Source organism: Pinus tabuliformis, chromosome 5_2 (assembly GCF_031772625.1).
Source record: "Pinus tabuliformis cultivar Carrire ecotype Pingquan chromosome 5_2, CPIR1, whole genome shotgun sequence".
Lineage (NCBI taxonomy): Eukaryota > Viridiplantae > Streptophyta > Pinopsida > Pinales > Pinaceae > Pinus > Pinus tabuliformis.
This window is the reverse complement of record NC_142306.1, coordinates 848244793-848257909: the sequence shown is the minus strand read 5'-3', so window position 1 is coordinate 848257909 and position 13117 is coordinate 848244793. Positions and strand designations below refer to the sequence as shown.

General features: G+C 35.3%; 1 protein-coding gene across 5 annotated transcripts in view; it reads right to left on the bottom strand.

Annotated features, from left to right (window-relative positions):
* The window catches only part of LOC149161957 (uncharacterized), an 80442-nt gene extending 68872 nt beyond the window's left edge, over positions 1–11570 (bottom strand). The window contains exons 1-7 of one of the 5 annotated variants that reach the window (XM_089437091.1): positions 11171–11570; positions 10541–10671; positions 10242–10322; positions 9503–9940; positions 1659–1887; positions 1479–1542; positions 1024–1318 (exon numbers count right to left, since the gene is read on the bottom strand). In XM_089437091.1, coding sequence (XP_089293217.1) covers positions 1137–1318; positions 1479–1542; positions 1659–1887; positions 9503–9940; positions 10242–10322; positions 10541–10584 — 1038 coding nt within the window. In that variant the 5' untranslated portion in view covers positions 10585–10671; positions 11171–11570 and the 3' untranslated portion in view covers positions 1024–1136. Of the gene's footprint in view, positions 1–1023; positions 1319–1478; positions 1543–1658; positions 1888–9502; positions 9950–10241; positions 10323–10540; positions 10672–10917; positions 11040–11170 lie in introns of those variants that run through there. The other 4 variants (XM_089437090.1, XM_089437088.1, XM_089437087.1 and 1 more) reach the window with 4 other exon arrangements.
* Between the last annotated feature and the right edge of the window lie 1547 nt (positions 11571–13117).

The following is a 13117-nucleotide window of genomic DNA, read 5'->3' as shown; positions in this document are numbered from 1 at the left end:
ACATTAAGAAGCAATGCAAAACAGCCCCCACCAATGCATCTGTCATGTTGTCTTCCATTGTGACAACCAAAAGAATCCACAATGCACATGGTCTCATTCAATGGGCATCGGAGCTAGCAATTTTAGATCATGATCATTGTACCAATGTGATGAACAACGTTCACATACAACACCATTGATAAACAATGGTTCTAAAACACTACCACAGACACCCCATAGTAATCACCCATAAAACAATCTAATCCTCTACCTACAATTATCCTAGATCTACCTAGGATTAACAGTGTGGAATTTTCAGGATCACAGCACCTCTCATGACAGAGTCAAGACTGTTCCTGCTCTGATACCATCTAGAGACATTGGCGAGTAGATATTGTTTCCAAACACACAAAAACTGTGCTCAATAATCTGTAAACCAACAATTGTAAACATATAAATACATGAAGCTTTGCCTTAGACTATAAACACTACCTTAGCACACTAACAAACTCTTGAGAGACATATAAATACATGAAGCTTTGCCTTAGACTATAAACACTACCTTAGCACACTAACAAACTCTTGAGAGAACATCTCAATCACAAACCAAAATAGGAGCCAACAACTCTTGAGAGAACATCTCAATCACAAACCAAAATAGGATCCAACTAGTTGATGAGAATCTCTTATATCCAACTAGATCTAACAATCTACTAAACCTTGGAAGCAAACTACTCATGCAGAGACAAACTCTACAATACAGTGATGAATACAATAACCACAACCTTCTCATACAAGATAAGTAGAAGTTAATAATTACAACAGCCTGCATCCTCATGGTCCAGAGAAAACAAATTGGATGAATGGCATGGAATTAGGCATACTATGTCTCATATCATCATCATGTAGTTAGTAGTTTCAGACATTGGTCATAAGAATCAGATTTTGACTTCCTAAATACTATAGTCGGTCCACTCCTTGCGAAGAGGTTCAAGAATAAATTGGTAAAATTACATACACTTTAGCATTAAAAAAAATTACACTTTTCTGCTGTTTCATGGAAAATTACTTGTTTCTTATTAATTGTGATGATCCAGAGATAACACATACAGAAGGCCTCTGGAAGTACGCTGACGCTAGGTTGTTGACCTTTGCAATCAGTTGAGATCAGGACTCACGATGTATTGTATTCTCTCATTTATAATACAGAAATAAGAGATAAGGATCACTATGTAGTAATAAATAAGCATGAGCTTCTCATTGTTGGTGGTAAAATAGTTCTTCCTTAATTTACTCATGTGTGTCCTGGGAAGTTGCCTCAGTGTTGAGTAATTTGTGTCTGAATCAATAAAAGACAAAAAGGATTTTGGGCACTTTAGTTTAGTTGGAATAAAGAAATATGACTGCCCGATGGACATTATGAATCCAATGCATGAAAGTGAATGTTCCCGAATTACAGATTAATAGAAATAATTGCACATATGACCAGCATAACTTACAATGAGGGTCATTGAGGTATTCAATAGATGACGGACACATCAATGCTGTACAAAGTCCTAGCCCCTGCATCCGTTATTTTCTTAATGAGTGGAGCTTCCAGAAATTTCCATTAAAAAAGATTTCATACACAACACATTCTATTAAACCATACAAGACATTTTAATGACTAAATAATGTACCTTCTGGACAAGAGTCGACTTCCTTGGTTTTCCTGTATACTTGTGGCCCGTTATTTTCATCCAGTCTTCCTGGATTTCCTTCCGAGTAAGGACAACATGAAGCCTGGGGAGCTTCAATGGTGGTGGTGGAGGTTCCTCTTGAGCTAACCGTTGTGCCACTCTCCTTGACCTCTTCATACCCTTGCCATGTGGTAGATTTGGCGGCGGAAATATCTCAGATTCACTCTTTCTGAAGAAGCAACAACATCAAAATAATTTACATGAGTTTTTGTACATGATATGGCATGCAGAGACTGCAAGGCCTACAACGTCCATATATTTAGGTTTTGAGATAGTTTTTGTCACCAAATCTCATTTTAGATATCGTGATTATGATGATCGAAGTCCATAATCTGAAATTCATAACTTTACATTTGAACTCGAGGATATAACTAGAGATTTCTAACTACTCTCGCCAACTGAAATATATCCTCAAATCCTTGAGGCTTATGGAAATTCTTTTAGAACATGGAGCATATGTCCGCATAACTTGTTGCAAGATTCAAAACTTTTCAACATGTACTTCCCAAAATAAGTATTTTAGTCTTAACATGATACCAGCCCAAAGTTGATATTCTATTTCCGATTAGTAATAGCTAGGTACAATATTTGAAATGTCGTATTCAATATTCAGATGGCCATACCCGCAATAACCATTTCAAGTTATTGATCCACATAAAAAATAATTTTAGAGCGTTCCCTTTGAATTCAGATGTTCTGAGTTTCGTTGCCCTATAATTGAAATGATATAAAGAAAGTAATATTTTCCTCAAATATACTCATATTTGTCAGCAAAACCCCCAACTTCGACTAATTAGTAATAACTACCCCCTAATTAGCCTGAGAGATTTTATGATGGTCCAGAGTGCTTTGATGAATGCCCACACACAATATACTGCAAACATGTTCCATAGATGTATAGCAGGAGTGAAATGCTTTATTGTTAAAAGCTTCTGGTTGCCTTATTTTGAAATTTTTAGGGTATCAAAAACAAAGTTAATTTATTGTAATCAGGAACTTATCGCAGGGAGCCTGAAATATAAATTATCGGCAATATCAGGGAAATTATTCGAAGTTATCAGAAATTATCAGGAAACTTCAAACAAAAAAAATCATTTTTTTAATTTTTTTTAACCTTTAAAGCAATATCAATATCAAACAAAATAATTGCCACATAAATATGAAAACAAAATTGACAAGATGTATAAGATGTCAAGTGGTACATCACAGATCGATACTGAAACATGACATCCATCCTGAGTAATGAAAGAATGGATTTCCCCTTCTTTGCTTGATAGAAAATGATCACAACATCCTCAACAATGTTATCAGAACCGGACTAGTCAACCCCCAAAACTTGATCTGGACTGGAACTGGACTAAAAGACCGGTCAACCAAAAATACATAAAACATTTTAACTTTGAAAAAAAAAGACATATGTATTCATGTGCATCCATATGAATCCAAATCAGCAAAGTTTCTCCTGTATATAGAAAGTACAGGTGCATATAACCAAAATACAACCTAGTGCAATCCATCTACGAACCAAAATACATCAATAAAGAGGCTCTAAATGGCCTCTAGAGTCCAAAAAAAATAATGCTTCAACAAATAGCTACATAACAACAAAATCATTGTCTATATTGGGATCCTCATCATAAATATCACCCTCTAAGCATTAAAAGAAGATAGAAAAGCTTAACATGCCTAATCAGTGATTTTGCTTGAGTGAAGGGTACATTTTACTAAAGTAATGACAGAGAAGTTCAACAGTCAATGACACCAACATCAAGGTACATAGAGGGCTTGGTACTCTTGATTAAATGTCAGTACTATACACTCATATGTGACAGAATCTAGTGGAAATGTTGTAATGCTGCCAATCCTGAAATCCTGACAATATCATAGCCTTTCAATATCCTGAAATCCATGGCCTTTCAAGCTGGGATTCCACAAGAAAAACAGAGCTCAATCCAAATTCTAGGTTGAATCTATGCACAGAAGATTAAGTCATGTGAATAATGCAGGATAAACAGGCAAATCTAAGTAATAACAGCTAAGGTTTCGCAGACAAACACAACTAAACCTTAGACTTCATAAATCTCCCGTTAGATCAATACAACAAGCTCTTCATGCTATCACCATTTATCATACAGACAAATTTCATACACCACTCAAAATCATTCTAAAATACCTTCTCCCAGACTCTTCACATCTTCAGTACCCTCTACCCCTATTTCTCAGCAGTCTCATTGAACTACTTTTGGTCATTTATTGGACATTAATAAAAGTATATTATCTTATCTCCCCCTATCTGCATGAAGAAAATGAATGTGCTCATAGAATTTTTTTTAAAAAGGTCATCCTTACACAAGGTGGAAGGTGAGGCTTTAACTGCCTCTCCAGCTACCAAAATTGAACCCAGATGAATTGAAATTCTTGTAGGGAAAGCACAAGCGTCAGGTCATAACATTACTGTAAAACCTGCAAAAAATGGCATGTACTAAGAGAAAAAATAAACTGCAAAATTCTCAACAAACACAAGGCTCCTGCATCAGTTACTATGTACCATTATTAAAATATGTTTGGATCTCTTATGAAGATAAATTTTTAGTCATATTATTTTAAATTTTTATTATTTTTAAAATTTGAAATTGATCATTGAACTATTTTTGGTCATTTGTTGGACATTAATAAAGGTATCTTATATTATCTCCCCCTATCTGCATGAAGAAAATGAATGTGCTCATAGAATTATTTTAAAAAGGTCATCCTTCCACAAGGTGGAAGGTTAGGCCTTAACTGCCTCTCCAGCTACCAAAATTGAACCCAGATGAACTGAAATTCTTGTACGGCAAGCACAAGCGTCAGGCCATAACATTACTGTAAAACCTGAAAAAAATGAGTATGTACTAAAAGAAAAAGTAAACTGCAAAATTCTCAACAAACACAATGCTCCTGCATCAGTTACTATGTACCATTATTGAAATAGGCTTGGATCTCTTATGAAGATAAATGTTTAGTCGTATTATTTTACATTTCTATTATTTTTATAAATTTGAACTTAATCATTTGTTTTGGACTCAAGTATTTAAATCTAAGCCTTTGGCCCACAAAATGAGACCATTGGTTAATGTGAGTGGTTGCATCAAATATTAAATACCGATCAATCCCAAATGCAAGTTATATGTCGAAGGCATGAAATTCCAAGTGCAATTTCTCCTCCTGATTTAATGTAAGTTCCCATAATTACCTTCTGTTGTTGAGTTGAGATCTAAAATGCAAGAGAAATGATACACACACCAAAAAAAGAAAAAAAGAAAAACTTTTGGTAGCAAGGGTGTGTCACTATGCAGTGGCATTGCTTATAAGAAATCTGATTATGTCTTCAAAGTAAATGATGAAATGGTAACATTGATGTTGTGTTTTAGTACAATGCCGGTCTTAAAGTGAACTGAGTCACTTTTAATTTGACTTTATCGTCTAATGACTGCAACTATAAATGCAAGTTAACCAATGAATGCAGGTGCATCTCGTGAGTCAAATATTAATGCTATTACATACATGTGTCAGTTGTTATAACTTTGGACACCAGATGAAAGTATATAGTATAAGATATAGAAATAAAACCAGATTTTGTATGCTCTGACCAAGGATGACAAATAGAATCCCTTTTCCGTATTTGACTGATAGGACTCATCACAAGTAAAATTAGCTTCCTATCCACCAGGCTTCTCAGCCTCACAACAGGATCTGTGTAAGCTTTTTGGATTTACTATTAATATACAACAAGATACACAAGAACATTGAGCAATTCCATGATCATAATTTCCATATCTCCTTGTTTTGTTCACCATTATAAAAGAAATGAAGAGTTATAATTGAAAACAACCTTATTCTTTCAGAAGTTTCAAAAATTACCTGAAACTCAAAAGAGACCTTTCAGTACTGAAAATTTATCTTGACAAATATGAAAAGTTAAAATAAAGTTTAATGCGATAATAATTCTTTAAAAGTGTCATAGAGTCCTTAAAACAGGAAAACTACTGTAGTCACTGGACAATCCCATCAATATTTTTCCTGTACTACAATGGACTAAATTCAGCTTGATGAATGTAGCAAAATCAAAGGCTCCATTGTAATCACATGAGAAACAAGGCCATGCAACAAACTGAAAATCCTTAATGTGAATCCGACCTTTATGACAGGTAACAGACTTCAGCAATGGTCAGCAAGTTCCCCGGGGGCTATCTCAGTGATTGTAACCCGTGGCAAACATAACCTTCTTCACGGGCTTGAAAATATCAGGTTCAAAACTTGTAAGATTGATTCAAAACTTGGAGAGGTATAGTTCAACCATGGTATACTCAATATAAGGAAAGGCCCCCTGAAATCAACAAATTTAACCTTGGATACAAAATTAGAAATTCTTAATAGCACTGTGGCATTGAACACAAATGCAAATCAAAAGTGATTCAGTGATATTTTTTAAGGAGAGACTTATTTGAATATATATATGGTTATTACAAGAAGCATGCCTACTGGCATATGCACAGACTACCAGTGCCAAATTCACCCTCCCAAAACCTCTTCCCCGTCCCATGCTTAAAGTCCTAAACCTCTCAGTATCCCCAACATGCCTAGCTACCCACCACAAACCAAACCATCTCACTAAGCCAAACTTACTGTACCACTGCACAGGTCCCTGCTTTCAAGTTGGGGAAACTTCTCCACCAACTTAATAAAATCAGGATTCAAGGCACAAGCCTAGTTAATTTCCCTTACAACTAACGTCTTGGCTCAATCTCTTCAAGCTTCACCATAACTCTGTCCAGCCGTACTTCTTGCATCTATAAATTATTGCAGCTACTGACTTGATACAATTTCCTTCAGCTGTTTCTGCTCCTTGAAAACATTGTGCAAGCTGGCCCCAACTTCACTGTATGAAGCATAAGATTCACAACAGCCACGTATATATTGCAAAACTCCTGACCAATTGCAGGTAGGATTGTCTCTATGCTTTCTCTCATCTCCTTATCCAAAATAATAAGATTCCTATGGGTGCTTACTCCTTAGGGGCCAAAATCCTCAAACATTGGTCCTATCCTTGCATTACTATCTATTGCCAGCTCTTTCCCTGACCTTTGGCACGTTTCACATCCCTTTCATAATCAATATCTGAGTCCTATGATCCCTCATCCTCCTTCACAGTTTTGAGCTTATGAAGAATCAATACTTGTAATTTGCTCATTTCTACAAATAAAACTATAATAACTTTCGTGACATTGTGATTCCTTTATAAAGACTAAAATTTAAGCTTCCAAAGAGACCTTGTTGCCGTTTGTGTTCCATCAACGTCTCAATTCAATTATAATGAGAATATATAAGGTAATGATCCTCAAGAACGTAGTCATTATATGTAGCCCATAATCACATGTCATTCCACAAATAATTTTTAAATACACCTTAATACTCTAGTCCTGGTAGTTTATCCCATACTAAAAGGTCATTATTTTAGATAAATTGGCCCTAATTTAATCCCCACACTTGCCATTTTACCTGCCAACCTATCTTGCCCCTTCTGACATCATCCCGTTTTAATTATGTGAACAGTGATACAAGCTCCCTACTTCCTCAAGAAAATCTTGGAGCTTTCAATTTTAATACAGTTTCCAGCCATTAATAAAATCGCTCAAACTTGACAGCTTTCTAGCATTCAGCCTACAGATGGTCCTTGCATCACTATAATCTCTGCTTCATAGTTAGTTGCCTAACCGATTCCTAAAGCATAATGGTAAATTCACTTATCTCCTCCTTCCTGATTGTCCCCATTACAGCATTGCCTGGTTACCTTTGGCTGCCTCATCAAATTTTAAACACGCCCACCTTTTAGGGACTGATTACAAAATTGGCCAGTCTTTTCCTGCCTTTTAACAGTGAAGGAAATTAATCCCATATTTATAAACCCACACCAATGCACTGAGTTAAGCCTACCAATTCTACTACCTAATCAAAAGTTAAGCCTTAAAATCTGACCAACAAGAGCCTTTGCAAACACGATACTAATCTGTAATGAATAAAAAATCTAATCAACTGATCAGTGATATATCGGGTTATCACAAATCCAAAATGCTGATTATATACAAAAATATGCTGTTAGTCATGAAAAATAATTGACTACCTACCCCTAACCCTAGCCAGAGATTGAAATCACAGTTTAATAACCCCTGATAAGTGTAACGTGCTACTAACTCCTCAAGTAGCCAATAACCACAAGAGCATTTTGATGTCCTTTATTAACCTCTCTGTCTATCATATTGGGACCCTTGCAATAGATATGGATTCATAAAAAACTTGTGCTTTTCAATTCTATATTGCCCTTCTACCGGCTGAGCTACAGAACCAGTACTACCAAGAATGATGCTAGATTTCACCTTAAATGACATTTGTATTACTATAAAATGTTGGTGATGGATTCCACTCTTGCAGATTTGCCAATTGTGTCAACAGAAAGAGAACTTTGCTGTATAAAATATACAGCACAGAGCTGGCAACCTTAATTGAAGCAGCCTCTTCATAAAAATGTTTTAGCAGATGCACACATATAACCTACAAAAAAGAAAGCTGTAGTTGGCAGGGAATTTCTGTACCAAATCTTAAGGGACTTTCATGTAAGGTTTATTGCCTTTTACATAGAAACGAAGTATTCAAGAAATGGACACAAAGAAGAAAATCATACTCAAGAAATAGACACAAAGAAGAAAATGATCTGCACATTTATAGTTTTGTTGAGGCTCACATTTAAAGAGAAAAATCTTAGCCTATATTTATTTTAATGTTTTGGTTCATTTCAGTTTTCTGACCTTTAAAGAAACCTAAGTTTAACAACAAACGTTGGGATCGTTCAATTTCAGGAAGATAAAGAGACGTCAGAAGCCCAAAGAGATTCAATTTTCAATAAAAACGAAACCTTTGAGGGCCTAACATTATAGTTTTTTTTTTAGTTCAGGGGACTAAAGTAGTTTGCCTATATAAAACCATATATCCCTTGACCAAATGTACAATCAACTTGTGAAAGAAAATGATCTGCACGCTTATAGTTTTGTAGAAGCTCATATTTGGAGAGAAGATTCTTAGTCTATATTTATTTTAATGCTTTGGTTCATTTTAATTTCTAACATTTAAAGTCATAGAATACTCTAGCATGCCACAGGAGAGCCGAAACATAAGTTTAAACAAAAAACCCTGGGATTGTGCAATTTCAGGAAGATAAGAGACATCAAAAGCCAAAAAGGTTTCATTAATCAATAAAAACAAAACCTCCGAGGACCTGACATTATAGTTTCTTTTAGCTCAGGTGACTTAAGAAATTTTCCTATGAAAACCATAAATCCCTTTTACCCAATATACATTCAATTTGTTAAATAGATCCTGGAAAAGAGAAGAGAATTCGAACAGAGAAATATTAGAACAATGACAAATGCTAACAAAGTTTATAAAGAGTTTATTTGCGTCCAATGACTTTCAGAACAGCTTCCCTCAAGCCGGTCATTGTACTATAGAACTGCACTTCTTTGCTTATCCTTTTTTCTATCTTGCCTATATGTATTCTCCATTAAATGTTCTCATAGCTTTCTCAGAGAAGATCTGACGAAGAACAATAAAGAACTGAAGTAGACGCTTGGCACTAACTTTAAAATTTCAATATAGTCATTACTGATTATCCAATGTGGCATGTGGAGCAAAGCTCACCCTAAAAGAAATTGTTAAGTTGACATTTTCCCAGGAAGAAGTTTGAGATTTACCGTTTTGGGGTCCTTGGACATTGATTTACCCTGCCCTTTTCAGAAGCAGCTTTAGGAGCTTGCCTTCGTCTTTGTCTGCTAACTGGCTGATTTATTTTTTCTTGTTGATTATGATCTGATGCGACTTCTTGCTCATGCCTCAAGTTAGATCCATGATTTTCCTCCAAGTTCTGTTGTTTGCGCCTCCGCACCCGCACTCCTAAATCTGTAGTGCTTAATGTGCCATTGCCATGGCCAGTTGCTCCTCTTTTTTGTTCAGGTTTATTTTCTTTGAACTTTTTTGTAAAAGACTTTGGTCGAGGTTGCAGAGAATTATTCTCTTTATTAGCTTGATTGGATGGGAAGAATTCAGCATCCACTGATTCTATAGGCTCCGTGCCATTAGTTTTTGTGTCCTCAGAAAATTCATGGGTGTGTGGCTTGGCCGCATCACCATTACTGCAATTCCTGCAACTTAGACATTGTTAGGATCATGTACGTAAACCATGTTTAACATGCATCCACAGGAAAAACAAGGGCTACTTGATACATGTTTTTATGTTATTAAGTGAATTCAACTTGTTTACTTAGAATAGCAACCTAACTGGTGACTTTTAAGTACCCAGCAGGGTACAAGAAGTTTCCTATTAAAACCCTATAAGGGATCAGACTGAATTTGATCAAAACAAATGGTAACTCAATGATGATATTCTCGGTTGCTTGAAATGGAATACATATAGCAGTTTTGTCAGTTCATTACCTTTTACAATATGTCAGTTTGATGCTACTGGCTTCGGTGCCTTCTGCATCGTCAAAATGCTTTCTGACCCCATAGGAAGTTCTGCAGCGTTTGTGATGTTAGAAAGATACATATGCCAATGTACTAAACCTAATACATTACCAAGAAAATAAAATCTTTATTGCTAGCCCCAAATACTTGACTTTCGATTCGAAATTAGCACCAGGTGAAAATGAGTTTTCCAGGTACTATAAATCTACAATTCACGTTATGGAAAACTCTATTAAAAAAAAATAGTGCCAAAACAGAAATATATTCACCTGCCTAACTCACACTGCCAATCCATGAACTTCTCGCTTTCCATCAGTAATCGATGGTTTGGCTGAGAAAAGTGGCCAGACAAAGGAATTAAGAATATTTTTGGCAAGAAGATTTATTTGCAGCTTGCCACCTGTGATAAAAATAAAGTCAGACCAGCTGTAAGCCTATCTAAAACTTTTCGAAATCATATTGAACTGTAGCAGAACTCAAGATTCCAATATAAACTGAGACAGCAAATGATCAAAAGAACTTCTTGGGTACGATTGGAAACAACTGGTAGAAGCATCCCAATAATTTTCATCCATTTTCCAAAAGATTAACAAGAAACCCAAGTGATTTTCATCCATCATTTCATGAAATAACAAGAACCCATAACCTCTTCCATTGTTGACTGCAGACCCAAATCAAAGAATTGAACTAATCAATAATGCCCACGCGAAACAAACACAAAGCAAGGCATCATTTGCATTGGATTAAACATTATCACAACAGAGTTTTGGGAAAGGCAAATTTATGTTTCACATAATACATGAATTGGATAATCAAGCAAGACTAAGTTTCACATCAGCCCAAATGGAAAAATTCAATTTAAATGCCTAGGGATAAAAAAAAAAAAGGAATAACATTACCAATCAAAGATTTGATGTAGCAGAACCTGGAAGGTTACACCAACTGTATGCTCCTTTGCACTGAATTCTATTGCAGAGATGGTAGTTTTTACAAGTGCCCACCACTCTTCAATAAAGAATTCCAAAAACCACTTTGGTCTCCTAAATAGATCCACTGGGAAACAACAAAAAATTGAAAAACGACCAGGAGAACAATCGAATTGCCAATGAGGGAATTAATCATGTGCGAGACAGGAGATCTAGGGAGAGCCTAATGATGAATGAAGAGACTAAGGAGGACCATGATCCGCCCGTAACCAAAATAAAGAAAAGTATAATAGAGAAAAAGAAATAGCATTAGAAAGTAAGCATATCACTCCTCAGCCAGTGGATAATCCGGTCTATTCCTGTCAACTTCTTTCTGATGGTTTTTCTTTTAATTTTTAATTAACTACTCTATATTTTTGGGTACCTGTTTCCCAAGTATAACATGGTCCCATGTAAGGTTTCTAAGTGTGTTAATTTTGACTTACACATTCTCTAGTTTTTATCTGTACAATGTTTGACCAATGCAAAAGCAACATCACAACGTCTCTTTGGCTGTGGGGCCTTATTATTTTTCACCTATTTAATTATGGTTTTTTGTTTTTTTAAACCCAGGAAGTTGCATTTCACCTTTGTGTGTGTTTTTCTTGTTGTGTCAAGTACATTGGTCAATTGTTGAGGCCATGCTCACATAGGCCTATCCTTCCACCACCTTCGCTATTTGTGATAGCGATATTTTGCATTAGTCTTTCGGAAGTCAATCGATACAATACCCCGGTTATTCTGAATTTTGTATTCTGTGTGCCATTGTCGTACAAGATTATGCTCAGTCTCTCCCCAAGATTCGCTGAACAGAAAGACTTTTAGGTAACGCTCCCACAACCTAGTAGCTCATATCTCACTGGACATTGTTGGCATATGGTGCAATCGAGAAGAGCGTTTCATAACAAAATTCTATAAGCGAAAATGTCTCAAGAAGAATTTGGGTATCTAGATGGGCCTTCAATACACGTGCATCCACATAGGCTTTAGATATTTTTTTTTATGTTGGCATATGTTTGGTTATTGTGCAATAAAACTTTCACCCACATAAAAGAAAATTTAAAAATTGCTTTTTTTAATTAATATTCTTTAAATAAGTTATTTATTTTTGTTATAATGTGGTTTAGTTAAAATTTGAAATAGTTATTAGCAAGATCATCCAAGTTCAAATTATGGTGGCTAATTTTTTTTACTGGGGTTTATCTGTACAATTATTGTACTGTAGTTAGTTTTTGTGTAGTTTGTGTAGTTAGTTTTTGTGTAGTTTGTATTTTCATGGGATTTGTATCTTCTTGTTATAGCTTACGGAAGATGATTGCCATGTGTGGCTTTTTTTTGTGGTTTTCTGGTTTAAAAAGGTTGATGTGTTTGTTTGTATATTTGTATGTATATTAGTGATGTTGGTTAAAATTAATAAAATTAGTTCAATGCCAACATCTTCATTTTTTTTTTATTTTTTTTCATGATCACTGGTCCAAAGTTCTAGGCAAGGCCCACGATGGAATCACAATGGTTGCCACTATTCACCTCAATATCAAGATATTCAAATTTTGTGCCCCTTCGAGCTTATAGGAATTATTCGTCATGATTTTCAACTTGTTCAAGTTTTGCCACATGAGCTAACATGTCTCCAAAGGATAGAACCCCGTGGGGAGAGAATTAAACCCTCTAGCTACCACTCAAGCTATTATCCTTTCACCAATATCCTCATTTTCACTAGTAAAAATATATGGCAATAAGACATCTTAGTTTTTCAATCCAATAGGTTGTTTCCTTTGATCCAAAAAGAAGAGAAAAAACAAGCAACTAACTCATGCATTTTATTATAATTCCAAAAATTGACTTTAATTTTTGCTTAAATGTTGTAAAATATTTTGGAAT